This window comes from Prunus mume, linkage group LG3, assembly GCF_029339155.1.
Source record: "Prunus mume cultivar Tortuosa linkage group LG3, ASM2933915v1, whole genome shotgun sequence".
NCBI classification, from domain to species: domain Eukaryota; kingdom Viridiplantae; phylum Streptophyta; class Magnoliopsida; order Rosales; family Rosaceae; genus Prunus; species Prunus mume.
This window is the reverse complement of record NC_142700.1, coordinates 15,004,819-15,021,282: the sequence shown is the minus strand read 5'-3', so window position 1 is coordinate 15,021,282 and position 16,464 is coordinate 15,004,819. Positions and strand designations below refer to the sequence as shown.

At 35.4% G+C, this 16,464-nt stretch overlaps 1 protein-coding gene across 1 annotated transcript; it reads right to left on the bottom strand.

Moving 5' to 3' along the window:
* Positions 1-1,759: 1,759 nt before the first annotated feature.
* FQR1 (flavodoxin-like quinone reductase 1) lies at positions 1,760-5,734 on the bottom strand. The gene is made up of 4 exons (XM_008228533.3): positions 5,576-5,734; positions 3,533-3,626; positions 2,416-2,678; positions 1,760-2,320 (listed from the first exon to the last, which is right to left on the bottom strand). Exons 1-4 carry the CDS (start codon positions 5,596-5,598, stop codon positions 2,089-2,091), a joined length of 612 nt encoding a protein of 203 aa, XP_008226755.1. The 5' UTR covers positions 5,599-5,734; the 3' UTR covers positions 1,760-2,088.
* Between the last annotated feature and the right edge of the window lie 10,730 nt (positions 5,735-16,464).

Below are 16,464 nucleotides of genomic sequence, written 5' to 3'. Positions count from 1 at the left end.
ACCTACTTTACCTTGGGATTGGCACCTTGTGATTGAGTACTGTAGGAAATTGAATTACAAAAGAACCATTGAATGATCTAGGTTAAAGTGTAAATTAAAACTTGGACAATGTCGTCAATGGAGTCTAGTACAGTTGAAAATGACTAAGATTTGCAGACCAATGATCTAATGTTTAAATCCTATGGCACCTTGATAGTTTGTGTGAGAGAAATCCTCCTCCCATTTTAAAGTTTAAACTATGGCAAAAGTGCAAAAAAACCGTATCTTTTAAAAATTCATCTAGTAACATCAACTTTAGTGAGAAACATAAATAAACAAAAGTGATCATCGCCTAAAATAAAAAAAATTTAAGCAATGATCATTATCATTCATGCTACTATAGCCTATGTGATAATGTGAGATATTGTAGTATCTTATAGCTTACTTTACCAGCTACTTAATTTTGTCTTCTCTTAGAAGTTAATTACCAATTCTTAAATTTTGTTGCTTTCCAATGTCTTATTACTAATGCCAGAGTTTCTTTCTTGGTAACTACTTTTATCCCCTAACAATCATTTCTCTGTTAGAACTTAGCAGTCATTGTTTATTAGCATTGAAGCTTTACTTCTTCTTCAAAAGTAAGAAATGCATCAGCAGTGATGCATGCTCTCCACGTCTTGCATACGTACATGAGAGGGGGAAGGAAATATTGCTGCTCAAGTTTCGAATCTTCTAATCCGCGAACCAAACGAGCTCTTGATACCAACATAGTTAGATTCTTTCTGCTTGGGCTAAACACAATTCTTACTATTGCAAAAGGTCCTCACGAAACGAGGAGGAGGACAAAAGGTCTAGAGATTGAGTCTTTACCAGCCAAATGTGAGGTTATCCCACTAGCTGCAGAAGCCAATATGAATGAATGGCCACAATTACAAGGCTTTCCTATGGATATTATACAAGTTCAATCAACCAACTAATCTTGTTTCAACATGAACATGCAATGGATGAGAAAGGTTTGGGATATATTTTGGAATAAGAGCAAGCATCTAGCGATTGGGCTAAAAACTTTACAAAAAACCAGACCGATAGGATTGGTTTGGTCGTGGAAAATACCAAACCAACCCAAGATAGCCCAACATGAAGAAACCTCGTTGAATATGATCATGTAACGTTTTGTTAATCTCCATTTGTCACTGTATCTAAGTTTTTTTTTTTTTGGGTTTGAATATATCTAAGCTTTTAGGTCGTATTGATTGCAAGTCATTTTTCTGTTAGCCGCCGTTAGCTGGATGATCTGTTAGGTCTGGTTTCTGGGCCTGTTTTGTCGGTTTAGTCTGATTTCCTTTGTTTCTTTAAGGCTCTTTTGTTTTGGCTCTTCTGTTGAGCTTTGCCCTTTGTATTTTTCTGTAGGGCTTTGCCTTTTGTATCTTTCTTCGGTTAATATATTCTTCACTCCTCTGTGTTTTTCTTAGTACTGTTTTGTTGGGCCATATCTTTGTTTACCATTTTCGAAAAGAAACGGAAACCAAATTCAGAAACTCAGTAACTGACAAACTCACACATGAAAGGACTAGGCAACTGCAAAGCGTGCAAGTTAATTGATAGCAGAGGGCCCAAATCCTCTAATATATATCAATGTTGCCACTAGAATGAGATGTCCCAAAACAAGGTACAAGAAAGAAAAAAAAAAAACACAGAAAGAGAAGTTGCAGATGTCGTCCACCCTCGAGATCAATCGTAAATAACACAACCAGAACACTTTATGAGGAAACTTGAAAAATCAATCAAATAACATGGTCCTGATCTTATTGTGCATATCCTGCCCAAATTTGAAGCATTCCATCCCTTTTACATTGTTGAAAGTAGTAATTACACAGATTGATTAATGATGAGAAAAAGTAAAGCAAAAGGCAAACGTTCACAGGCTAGTATCATGAGCAAACTAAAGTTTTTCATTGTGAATAATAATTGTATTGCATAAAAACACATAGAAAACATATAACAGATAAAGCAAGAATTATACTTGCAGACAAATAGAAATGGAAACTGAAATTGTAGGGAGAAAGAATTGATCAGGCTTTCCATTTGAGTATCTTTGTGCATGTAGTATTAAGCAGCTCCCTTGAGCTTCTTTGTGATGGTGGCAATATACTTCCCTTGGTGGAATGCTTGCTCCAGCTCAAGCTGAGTTGGCTGTCTTGATCCATCCCCGGCAAAAGTTCCGGCACCATAAGGACTTCCACCTTTGATATTCTCCATTTCAAACATGCCAGCTCCAAATGTGTATCCAATGGGTACAAAGATCATTCCATGATGAACCAGCTGAGTGATGGCAGTCAATCTATAAAAGTCACAATATCATTACTATCTCCAACTAAGATACAGACATTTTTTTTAAAGTTCTTTTAGTTGATTAGATGTGACATCAAAACTTACGCAGTGGTCTCTTGTCCACCACCTTGAGATCCAGTGCTGTAAAAGATCCCAGCAGGTTTGCCAGCAAGCTGTTGTGTTCTCCATAGACCGCCAGTTGCGTCCAAAAATGCTTTAAATTGAGCAGCCATCATACCAAATCTTGTTGGAAAGCCAAAAATGAATCCATCTGCATCAGCAAGTTCATTGGGCGAGATGATTGCTACATCACTCTTTGGTGGTGCACTCATTTTCCCAAGCACGTCCTCTGACAGTGTCTCAGGGACCTGTTTCATAAGTCCATTTTACTCAGTCTTATTGTGCATTCAAGTTCACCAGATTTAGAAGACCAGTTAATCATGAAATAGAAGAGAATCAGCTCTAATTGAACCCCTCCAAAAAAAAGGAAAGCTCTCCCGTACCAAGAACCAGGATCTTCATATCCACGCAAACAAATGAGCAAACTAAAATCATGATTTCTCAGAGGCACAAACAAAATTAAAAATAAAACTAGAGAAGACTACACAGTACACACAAGTATTGCCAATCTTGAAGCTATAATATAATAATTAGCATACCTGGCACGATGTTATTGAGGCAGAACGAAGAAAGAGAGAGAGAGTAAGTAAGAAAAATACAAAGCATATGATGGTGAACAATATACAAGTTCATCAAATATAGACAAGCAACCCTGATACTAGGACAATCAGTCAAGGAGAAGCATTCGACTTTTAACAGAACAGAAGGACACTGATCTGACAATTCTAAGTGAGCATATGAAATCTCTAGCACTGATGTTCAATGGGGTATTTAAATGATGGTCCGCTTTAAAGTTCAAAACTAGGCCTCAAATGTTGAGGCATGCCTTGGGAAATAATTCTCATGACTATTGAGCGCTGACTAACCATCAAGCAAGGTGACAACCTCGAAACCTTAGTAATAGGGCTAGGTTTAACGTTTTCAATAATCTCATGTTTATACGCCCTTATGCAAAAAGATAAGTTTGATGTTTTTCTACAATGGCTTGTTGCTCAAAATAAACATTCTCACGTTTAAAGCTCAAGCTCGAATTAAACACAGGCTGAAATTTCATGAAATGTTACAGATTGCAATACATGGATCAAAGAAAATGCACACTCACCTGCCATAGGGTGGCTTCTACACCTTCAACAGATGAAGCTCCTTTCTTAATTTCTTCTGCTAGTCTCCCTACATGTCCGTACATGGAGTAGTACCTGTAAAATCAATAAACGATTTTGATAAAGAGGGTTGTTTTTATGTAGAAGAAATATAACAGCATCCTTGAGAATCAATTGAATGTAAAGCTTACTGTTTTTCTTTTTAAAAATTCTTTCTATGGGTTAAGAAAAGAGAGAGATCAAGTGAAAACATATCAATGCATGAATGTGCAACTGTGACCGACTTACATTCAGTCCCCAACTCACCATCCTTCTTTACAAATTACTGGGAATAATATTTTTCACAAAAGCAACCTCTAATTGAACTGCTGGATTCTGTCAGCGTTTCCATAGCCAATTATTTCATTATTTCACTAAACAGAAATTCTTCCAAATTTTCAGATATATTGTCACAATTTTGAGAATCTTAATATGCATTCATACCCATCCATATTCAGATATGAAGCTTGATCCTCTGTAATGAGGAAATTCTAAGTTCGCCGTTAAACCATTCAACCAACTTCAACAGTAGTCTAAAACCATTACATGCCCCACTAGTTACTAAATTATGATACAACTACCTCCAGAATCAAGATCAACTATCTTGGACACACTATGTGCCAACCCACAGGCATGTGACGAAGTTCATGTCACAACAAAACAAAAACTCATAAGGTTTTAAAATCAACCATAGAAGCCCCCACACAATCAAGAAGGATGTGGATTGACAGGTGCCTTTAACTACATGAGAAGCTGTAAGCATTACTGCAGGAACTTTCCATTTAATAGAAAATGTTGAGAATAGCTGTATGTACTCTTACTAACAACCTATTTCCAAACAAACTTGCAATGCCATTTTTCTTTTTAATTTTTGAGACATTAAATGGGGCATAGGAAGAACTACCCAAGTATAAAATAATTGCAAGTTTATATTGAGGTTCTACTAAGACAAAAGAAACTAAATGTGTAAAGAAACATGAATTGAGTCCAGAAATCATTCGGGAAGAGAATGATGCAGTCAATCAAGCACACCACAAAATGTGAGAAAGTAGCTTCATAAGTTCCATTAGGAATTCTGTACTACACCTATCACTGCACTCCATACATAACCATCAAAACAGATTAAAGCAGTTTTGTACAATCATGGAAATGACACCAACTGAAGTGACTTTACTTCGCTTCTTACTAAAATTTCAATCAACACTGACTGTAGTGACTTTCAAAGAAATGCCAATCAACTCTGCCTTTCCCTCCAATCCCCTCTCCTATTCACCGTTTGCTTTTACTTGACTGAATTTTCCTACCTTTCAATTCCTAGCCCAAGTGGTTTCCAGACTCACAAATTCCACAACAGGATGAACACGTTAAACAAATTTTTTTTTCTCCATTAATATACTCAACATCGTTATAAAACCACACCATGGCCATAAGCAAAACACAATCATCATAGTTTTCTACAGCACAAAATCAGATTTTGGGGGTAATCCTACATGGATCAATGGAAGAAAACCAACAGTCATTCTGTTATTTCTCACTTATATGCGATGCTAGAGTGTAATTCACATAAAGAAATAATCTAAACACAGAAAATTATCAGAGATGCATAAATTTCCCAATTCTAAACACAGAAAGCCACAGCCTCTGCCTCACCATCACAAAAATCTTCCTAAAAATATAATTTTCAGAAACAAAAATACAAAGATTCAATCTTTAAACCTTTGTTAACTATAAAGAAATACCCAATTCAATAAAAAGTGCAAAACACAAAGATCCAACAAAGATAAATCAATTTATTTCCTTCTACTTCAAAATTTCGACCAACCATATTCAGATAAAGCAGCAACTAACTTAAATTTTTAATAGCTTGAAGCTCTAACAGACTAAAAATGATCATTACCCAAGTAAAAAAAAATCAAAACAAAAGGCCCGATCATAGAAGAACACATTCGCAGTTCATAGTAAATTAGAATTGAAAACAAAAGTAGAAGCAAAGAATTGGTACGTACACAATATACACTTTGGTAGCCATAAATGCAGTCCTCCGGAGTCGGTGATTTTACTATTTGCTGTGGTTTGTGAGCTAAGTGTAGGGAACGTTGAAGATTTTGATTGCAGCACTAGCGGAAGAGCCAGAGCCCATTTTATAGTTGAATATCGGATTAGTTTTCTGTATTTTTTAATCTCATGGTGGCTGATTGTTTTGATTAATTTGCTGACACGGATAAACGGTGCCGTTTCTATCTGTATTTTTTTTGAAAAAAATTCTAACTTGTGATCTTTTGGGGATATTGGGCTCAAGAAAATTTGCTTTCTATTTTTGTTTTTGTTTTTTCCTTTTATTTTCCTTGTTATCACTAGAAAAAAAATAAGAATAATGATGCTAGAGTGGTGTCATGCTCATCATCATGATCGTTTCAAGCAAAGGCTCTAGAAGGATGTCATTTTCTTAAGGATTTTAATTAGTATTCCACTTATTTATTGACTTTTGTAATTAGTTTTGGCTTATTGGAGGGAATATACAAGAGGACAAGACAAAGGGAAAATGTTAATATGTGAGGTGAAGTGATATGTGGGGTGAGCTCAAGCATTAGAGGTTGATTTCTATCATGCAAGAAGAGAATAAGAAAAAAAAACAAAGAAGAAGAAAACAGAAGAAGCTTGTATTCTAATTTTAATTATTAGTACTTTTTATGAACTAATTTTGATTATTAAATAACATGACCAAGTGAACGACGTTTTTAACAGATGAAAAAAATTTAAATTAAACCGATGATATATACTTTTGTAGACTCAAATTTAAATACAAAGAAAGCGAGTTTAGTGCTCTGATCAACTAATCTAACCTGCATTTTCGATTAATTTTTACCTTATTTAAGTATTATATGGAAAAGGAAGTTAATGGCCAAAAAAAGACAAAGGAAGTTGATGGAATATGACTTTTCAAAAATAATGGGGACAAAAAGGATGATGACGTATAAGACGCTGCATGCTGACCCAAACTAGCGAAATCACTGAAATTACAGAAGTAACCTACCTACCTACCAACCCGGACTCCAATCTGTTAAGTAATTTGTTCAAGGTTACATACAGTACAGGTCATACCAAGTTGGCATGCCTTTGACCCAAAAAAAAAAAAAAAAGTTGGTATGCCAGATAATTAAAGAAGAAAATCATTTCATTAAGATTTGTCAAACTTGGAAGGAAAGACCTTAAATTTATATGCGAAAGTCTGCCCCAAAATTCTAGATTCAATGGTTGCAATTGAGTTTGTAACTTCAATGATGAAATAATGACTCACTCATTTGTCATCTTTGTTAAGATAAGAGCTAGTTTCACTTTCCTCTAATAAAGCTTAAAAGACTTATAATGAAGGTTAAGTATCTAATAAATTCACTCATTGAATCTCTCAACGTTATTAACCCTTTTATATTCACCAAAATCGCATTTTTGCACCATTTTTATTTATTTCTCAAATACGTTCATTCGAATCGAGAGATATATTTGTTGAGTAGACTTACGCTGTCTATTTTTCAAGTATTTATCAATAAATCACTCTTGAAAATATTAGACAAACCTTTAATGAATTTTTTATTTTTTATTTAGAGGAAAAGAGATTTCTTTCATAATCCAATAGTTTCATACAAAGGTCAGCATGAGAGCAATAGTTTCATTCATAATCAATTTTTTATGTGAAAATTTGTGCACCAAAATTCTAAATTCAATGGCAGCAATGGAGTTTGTAACTTGAATGATGAAATAGTGACTCACTCATTTGTCATCTTTGTTAAGAACTAGTTTCATATTAAAACATTTTAGAAAGGGGTCGCTCTCTCGTTTACGTGAGAAGAGCCTTGATGGCTAAGGTTAGGATTTCTCCAATTTTCTTTACTCATTCTCTGCGCCAACTCTCTCAGTTTTATCTGATTGTCTCTCTAGGTTCTTCTTGGTTATTGGGTACGACTTTTTTGGCTCTTTTATTCTCCGTGAGGTAGCTACACAGGCTTCCTTTATAGGTTCCCAATGAGGCAGTCATTGATGAGGGGTCTACGTCTTAACGCTATGGAGGTGACCACTGCCTCTTCTGCTCAAGAGGAGGACAAGTATGCGGGAATCAGAAGTGTGTGGAAACTGGTGTTAGGCATCTGATTGTTAGTGGCATGACTTTTTCTAGTAAGCGTAGTTTTTGTATCGAGGATTTTGTTGACAAGGCGGAGGAGACCAGCATCGAGGGGTCTCCAAGGTCTGCCAAATATTTCTCCTATGGAATCTTTGTGGGCTTAACAACCGATGAATGTTCGTACTATGAAGATCTTTCTTCGAAAATTTCTTCAGGCTAAGAGGCCAATCTTGGTCTACCTTGTCAACTGGGGTTCTGGATTAAGAAAATTGGAGGTGGTGGTTAGAGGTTTGATTGGATCTGTTATGATGCTCATAATGCGTTTTTGACTCTGTACAAAGAACTATGATGTTTTCTTTAGATCATAGGATGCTTTTTTTGACAGTACATGCGTACTGATATGATGTGTTTCAATGGTTTTGTGGTTGGATGATTGGCTGGATCTATTCTGATACACATAGTATGTTTTTGACTATGTACGAAGAACTATGATGTTTTTTTTAGATCATAGGATGCTATTTTTGACAGTACATGCGTAGTGATATGATGTGTTTCAATGGTTTTGTGGTTGGGTGATTGGGTGGATCTATTCTAATACACATAGTACGTTTTTGAATATGTACAAAGAACTATGATGCTTTCTCTAGATCATAGGAGAACTTCTTTGACAATACCTATATAGTGATGGTATGCTGTTTTAAGAGTTTTGTGGGTGGGTTTTAGGTTTGTCTGTTTCGTATAAGTTGTTTGACTTTTTTGTTTAGTCAATAACATGGGTTTTGTTTTCTCTGGGAAGGTTTTAACAAGACCGCTATTAACATGCTAATTCTTATCATGTAATATTCCCTTCGGTTTAATAAAATACAATCTTTTCTATTTTATATATAAAAAAAAAAAAAAAAACTAGTTTCATATTGGTTGAGCTAATAAAGCTTAATAGACTTATAATGAAGGTTAAGTATCTAATAAAATCATGGCTAAAATGTGGCTTGCCCCCTAAACTATACCATAGTTATTAATTTATTCTCTAAGTTTTTTTTTGTTGAAGAGTTTTGTGGGTGGGCTAAATTAAGGACTTTCAACTCTTCCAAGTAATTGGGCATATCATATGTTATGCTATGAGGCTGCATGTGATGTGGAATGATCAATTAAAATCTTCAAATTTGGGAATAACCCAATTCAAAGTTCTTAGCTTTAGGAACCATTATCCTTGTGGCTGCGAGGTTTATTATCATGCCGTTATTGGTCGTCAGATGGGTTCAATTGAGACTTGTCGTCAATTTTTTGGATGTCCTTCCAAAATTCCGTATATTTAAGGGGTAAATTCATAATTTCAAAGAAAAATAAAAAAATATATAAAAATTTAGAAAATAAAAACCCCCACCTCCATCAACCGTACGACCACCTCCTCCCCCGACAACGACCCACTAGCCACCTCCAGCACAACCCCTACCACTCTCTCTGATGCACCTCGCCCACCAACCAAGACCCACCCTCGATCCACCTCCCCCCTCCCCACCCTATTATGTCTCTCGACATTATTAAACTTTTTATATTCACAAAAAATCACATTTTAGCACCAATTATGTTTATTTCTCTAATAAGTTTATTCAAGGAGCACATATCTGTTGGGTAGACTTACATTATTTATTTTTTAAGTCTTTATCAATAAACTACTCTTGAAAAAAATAAGACAAACCCTTAATTATTAAACATATAAATGTGATAGAAAATAAATAAACAAAAAATTTTGTAGAAGAAAAAAATTTAAAACACCAATTATTTTAATCGTTAAATTATATTACACAGTGGGTCCCAGAAACAACTCCTCAAATATGAAGCTCCCTATTTTATTATCATCTAAGTCCATGATAGAGGGTGTTGTGGAAAAATATATTTTGGTCAAGAAAATCCAACTTCCAGCTGTTTTTTTAAAATGTCAAAATTGCATATCCCCAAATCCCAATTGGTTCAAAGCCATGACATGGCAGTCTGCCAAAAGCGGTTGATTAATCTGATCGGGTCAAAGCAGGGTTCACATGAATTTTAGTGCCTCCCCTTGCGCTGATGATGATGTATGGCTGCTCCTTGAAGTAAATAACGAATTTCCTTAAATTCCTCCCATAAAATAAATCAAGTGAAAGCAAGTTGCATATAAAACAGACAGCCGGCAGTTGATTAATACCAACTCACAACTTCTTTTGCTTTTGTTTTGTGCCAATCTTTTTACCCTCAATTTTTGAAGGCATAAATGCTAAAATTCGTCCGTGTTTTAGTCCGTTGGTTAATTTAGTACCTGTATTTTTAATTTAGTCAATTTAGCCGAAATTTATATTTTCCAAAGAAGAAGAAAAGAAAAAGAAGGATTATCATGTTTATTTGATGACAATTTTAATGGATGTGTTATATTGGCTAACATTACTAAACATAAGAATCAAATCGGTCAAATTAAAAACACATGGACTAAATTGACCAACATGCTAAAACACAGGGACTATTGATCAGATAAAAGCTCAAGCTGGAAGGAGAAACCTCAAACTTCATACCCAGTGAAGCTATTATTGGTAATTTCTTAGTCAATTAAACAGAAGAAACAAAATGCAATGTAAATATTTTATAAACATCATATTGGAGAAAGCAACTGGGGAATTGATCGAGTCCAAGTATTTTATTTGTTTGACATCGACCATTCCATTATACTATTGTAAAAAGCAGAATTTGTAGTCATCCATGAACATATCTCAACTTTGATGGGCTTCTCTTGCCCTACAAACAAAACTAACTTTTCAAACATTGATGAGAAAAGCAAGCATGGGTTTCCCTTAGATTATCAGAAACATTTATGCCTCTTTTTATTATCATTATTATTCATAATTCCTTGAATAGGTCCACCAGTAAATAAAAAAAATAAAGAAGAAATTGGCTTTTGCTTCAAGAATTCTGAACCTTGTCTTGCCCATAATGTTGTAGGGGAGGGCAGCTCACCTTCCTTGTCCTCAAAGTTACATATTTTTACTCTTAAATCATTTGGGTTCAATCATCCACTGCAATTAGCAGCAGCTTAAAAGCACTTAGAACAGGAATTGGACAGAAGCTGTGACCACATGTCCAAGCTACCTCAAATTGATATGATAAGCCTTTTTGGAACAAAGACATGATATGATATGTATGAAAGCATTTGTCCATCACAATGATATCCCTTACAGCCACAGGTAAGTCCTGGATAAGCTTCTCTGCTGCACTTTTTCCAGTCTCTTGACCAACTTTCTCTGAAGCTCATGATCATTTTGCATCCATGATCCATCCAATTTCAGTAGAAAGTTTATTTCTAATTAAGGGGATTAACAGCTTTAAATGAGTTAATCATTTGGAGTTATCCATAATTGGCTTTGGAAATATCGGGTACCATATGTAACAGATCACAAGTATTTGCTATTGTCTAGCAGTAAAACAATCATTTCATTCCAACGGGGTCTAGTCTAGTGAAAAGGGCTGACTTGCAAAACCAAGAATCTCTTTGAACTCCATATTTAAAAAAAAAAAAACAGAAATTTCATTGGTAAAAGAGACTTCACTCTTGCTTGATGAGGAATCTGCTTAGAGAGAGACCTTTTTCCTATCAACAGTGTCCATACCTAAACCAAGCCCCCTCTAGCAGTTCCACATATTAATTTAGACAACAAATTTAGAAGATTAACATGTTATCAAATTAAGGATTGTTAATTTCTCTAATTAGATTAAATGTTTAAGGTTTTGTGGCAATGGATCAAACCAAATATGAAGGATTCAAGGCCTTTGTTGGGCATATATTCATAAATCAGCATTTTCTCTTCCCTTACAAGGTTTTGATCCTCAAGTTCGGCTATCAGAATATGTTCATTCCTGAGCTCATTCAGTATACAAAGTCGTTTTCAGTTTGGGCTTTATTTATTGTTCTGATTTAGCATTCCAGTGGTCTCTGATAAAGAAATGGCCCAGCTTCACATAGATTGAAATTGAGAAGAGAACCCAACTATTTTATTTGGATCAATCATATTATTTGACCATTTCTAATGGGCACCTCTTTTAGACCATTCTTACCAGGTTTATATTGGTAACAGTAACCAGGGCTGTTATCAATGATGGACTCAGGATCTGAACATCGTAAGGTTATAGGGCAAATGTTCCAAAGAAAATTTAAGAATGAGTTATTTTTCTATCTATTTTTTCTCTTCCAAATTTTATTCCTTTCTTGGAAAAATATACTTTGAATGATTTGAATTTGTCATTTGTTTAATGTATGTTTTTGAGTAATTTCAATTCGTAAAATTTCAAGCCAAAATTTTATTGTTTAGACAATTTTATTGTTTAGACATTTTTGTAATATTGGTTTTAGCACTATTAGAAAAACAAGCCAAAATTTTATTGGGTAAGATATTTTGCCTGCACATCTAGTTCCAATATGTTGGTTACTACATTTTGTTCTAATTACAATGAAGAAAAACAAGTTTTTTGTTTTGTTTTTTGTTTTTTGTTTGTGTGGAGAAATTTTTAAGTGTTAAATAGTGGTGATAAAACCATATTGTGGTCATCCTTAGATAAAATTACAAGTAAAGCTCATCATTCATGAATTTAATTTCTAAGCCAATCATTGGAATTTGGGAGGAAGAAATAATAATAAATGGAACAAAGTTGACTGGTTGATTCCAACAACAAAACAAGTTAAAAAGATTAAAAAGAAAATGCACCAAGTAGGGGTCGAACCTAGGACTCTATGCTTAGGAAACAGACGTGGGAGAATGGAGGGATACGGAAGGGTTTTTTATTTTAAAAATTTTCCTGGGCCAAAATGACATCGTTTTGCCTAGGGTGTTTAAAAAAACAGAATTGCGTTGCGTTGCTTCTTCTTCCTCCTGCGCGTAGCTTCCTCACTCTTCCTCTCAGGCAAAACATCAAGCACTTGGAGGGCAATTCAAGGGGCACACATCCAGCTCAAGTGGACCTCCAAGCCTATTTTCATGGCTTCCATGGGGTTGTTTGACTCCAGTGACCTCACTGCGGGTCCATCCCAGCTATTATAACAAGTAGGGGTGGTTGCGGTTCGGTAATCGCAATTTTTACTCAAACCGCAAACCGACCGACTATTTACGGTTTGATGATTTTTGAAACCGCAAACCGATCGCGTTTTGCGGTTTACCGCGGTAAACCTCAAAATGCGGTCGTTACCCCGAATTAGCGGTTTAAAACCACAAGTTCTCAAGCATTCACAAAAATGTAAATTTACAATCTAAATAAATAAATACACAACCTCAATTTCTCAAGCATATATAAATTCACAATCTTCTTAACTTCTCAAGAAGAAAATTAAAGTTACAATTCCAAGCATTCCAATTAAAGTTAAACTTCTCAAGCATTCTAATTCCAAATCCTTTAAAGTTCCAAACCAAAAGGAAAATACAAAGCAAAATGAATTAAAGTTACAACCAAAAAGAAAAATCCAATTCAAAGTGAATTAAAGTTACAAATTAAAAGGAAAATGCAATGCATTAATGTTACAAACTCAAGTGTTGGTGGTGAGTGGATTTGAAGAACCCCGTTGTGTTGTTTGAGCACCAATGTTATCTACAAATAAAACAACATAGTTTAGTAATTTTATTATAAGAAGAAGCATAAATAAACTAATTACTTACAAGTTGTCATATGTTTCATTTCCTTGTAAAATTCAACCTCATCATCCATGCGGCTATACTTTACGGTTTGTGGTAACCGCAAGTTTTGAAAATCAAATATCTCAAATGCGGTTCGGTTCTTAATATTGCAAATGCGGTTCGGTTTACCGCAATTGCGATTTCATTACAGTAAATTGTTTGTTGGTTTTTGCGATTTTTCAGTTTTTCGGTTTAAAATGCCACCCCTAATAACAAGTATGTATGCATGAACTCTATACTTCAACAAAGGTCTCTGAAATATATGTTTCTCAGAGGCATTCAGTTCAGAGTGGTTACTTTTAAGACCAAACTTATTAATAAGTAAACTCAACATTTAATTTTTATTTTTTATACAAACGATATTATACTATTAATATAATCTAAAATATAGGGAGAGATATTTCAATTCGGGTGCAGAGTAGGGAGTATATCCGCTCTAGCCAAAGCTAAGCCCATATCTTCCTAAACTCAACATTTTGATAAATAATGAAAGCGTATATGATTCATGAGAGCATAGGTTGGTGTTCTTGGGCTTTAGCAATGAGGCTCAATTTCAGTCCAGTTTAGGCCATTCCCGCAACCTTGTTCAAGCTTGAAAGAGTCAAGCCCAAGCTTGACCCGAAAACAAAAATTACGGGCCCAAAGTAATCTAAATGGAGGACTAACACTTGAGTAGAGTGTTCTCTAATCTTTCAATTCATGATAAAAGAACACTCAGAGAACTTTCAACTCAAAGCACCTCAAACTCTAACACATACCAATTTCTTAAATTCATCAGCAAAGTGCAGCATAGATGAGGCTTTTGCTTTCATGGTATATTATTGAACTTCAAATGTACATGTCCATTCAACCAATAATGTGTACTAGCTGTTACAAGATCCTAGCTTAATTAGGATATTTATTTCCTAGTTTACTTATTTCCTAGGAGAATGACTATAAATACATTCTTTTGGAGAATGAAATACAACATAAAAAATATTCTACCCATATTGTTTGACTTGGCATCAGAGCTAACTTTTCTGGTGACCTGTGTGTTGTGCCCATCCGTGTTCTATCCCCGTATTTTTTTTCTCTACCTAGGTTTGTGTGTTGTGTTGTGTTGTGTTGTGTTCATGCATCTGCCGTATTTGTGCCTCTGTAGTGTTCCGTTATATACTCTGTCGTGATCTATTCGTTTCTGCTGTAATCATGGGTGATAACTCCATTGTTGGTGCTATTGCTGCTGCCTCTGCAAATTTGTGTGTTTTTTTATTCTATTCCAGGTACTGGCTCCAACACTTGGATAATTGACACTGGTGCTTCTGATCATGTGACTTATGATGCTAAATTTTTTGATGAGTTGTCTAGTAACACCCGTGACCCATACATAACTAGTGCTAATGGCTTGCCTTATCTAATTACTGGTGATGGCACAATCTCTCTCACTCCTACTCTGTCCTTTTCTCTTGCGTTATTAGTTCCCAATATCCATTGTAACTTGTTATCTGTTAGTCAATTACTTGATACACTTAATGTTTCTGCTATTTTCTATCCTACGCATTGCTCTTTTCAGGATCTCAAGACTCACGAGATGATTGGGCATGGTAAACGGATAAGGAGGTTATATTATTTGATATTGACTTCTGCATTCGTGATCGTGTCGTTAATCTGTTCAAAGTTACAATGTCAAAGACAAACATCAAATTTGGCTATGGCATCGTCGCTTGGGACACCCGTCATTTGGCTACCTTAAGCGTCTGTTTCCATCTTTATTCCGCTCTTGTGATGAATCCAGTTTTAAGTGTGAGACATGTATTTTGACCAAGAGTCATCGCACTGTGTTTCCTTTGAGTGACAGTAAAGCTGCAAAACCTTTTGATTTAGTGCATTCTGATGTGTGGGGTCCGGCTCGAGTTACTTCGAATGGATTTCGTTGGTTCGTTATATTTATTGATGATTGTACCCGACTTACTTGGGTTTTCTTGCTGAAAAATAAACATAATGTTGCTTCCATCCTTCTAGAGTTCTATATTATGGTGTCTACTCAATTTCATGCTCAGGTCAAAGTATTATGGATTGATAATGGAGGCGAATATGTGAATAACACTTTGACATCTTTCTTCCGTGCTCAAGGTATTATTCACCAAACGACAACCCCATTTACTCCTCGGCAGAATGGTGTGTCTAAACGCAAGAATCGTCAGTTACTTGAAGTTGCCCGTTCCCTTATATTGGACATGTATGTTCCCCATCATCTTTGGGGGCATGTTGTTTTATCTGCTGCCTATTTGATTAATCGTACTCCTAGCCGGGTTCTTGATTTCAAGACTCCACATGATGTGTTTAGTGACTATGTTTTCCCTGTCTCAGTCTCCAAGTTGCCCCCTAAAGTTTTTGGGTGTGTTGCGTATGTTCATGTCTAATCTCATCAACAGAGTAAACTTGATCTTTGTGCTATGCGATGTGTCTTTATTGGTTACTCTTCTACTCAGAAAGGTTATAAGTGCTATCATTCACCTACCCAAAAGGTGCATGTTACTTTGGATGTAACTTTTCATGAAGAAGTGCCCTATTATGTCTCTCTCTCCTCTCCAATTCAGGGGGAGAGGAGGAGTGAATTGGAGAGTCTTGGATTAGAGAATGATGTGTTTAAAGACACTGCTTTCAGGAAGGAAATGACATGTCGCATTGAAGAAAGTGACCAGTCACCCATATTTAAAGATGAAACTTGTGGTCCCTATGAAGAAACGACTAATCGCCCTTTGGAACTCAACCAGTCACCCATATCTAGAGATGAAGTAGGTGATCTCGATGTCGAAATGACTGGTCACACTGAAGCAAGTGACCAGTCGCCTATATATGAAAATAATGATAGTGATTCTTGTATGGATGAGTTCGATGCAATAACCCCCTCTGCCCTACTAGTGCCTCAATCTACTCGTGATAGTGAATCAAGTGAGGTAATTTCTAATGATCTATCTGTGTCAACTTATCAGTTACCCCTACGAACCACTCGTAGGAAACCTAAAGTACAATATTCTCCTAAGATACATTCCAAGTCTAAATATCCCATTAGCCATTATGTGTCAACTCATCGTTTGTCTAAATTATA

Excerpts from the sequence above, each read along its gene's own strand:
- FQR1 (XM_008228533.3), bottom strand. The coding sequence starts at position 5,598 with ATGGCTACCAAAGTGTATATTGT. Across the intron at positions 3,627-5,575 it reads GCTACCAAAGTGTATATTGT|GTACTACTCCATGTACGGAC; the intron begins GTACGTACCAAT and ends TTGATTTTACAG. Across the intron at positions 2,679-3,532 it reads TAGAAGCCACCCTATGGCAG|GTCCCTGAGACACTGTCAGA; the intron begins GTGAGTGTGCAT and ends CTTATGAAACAG.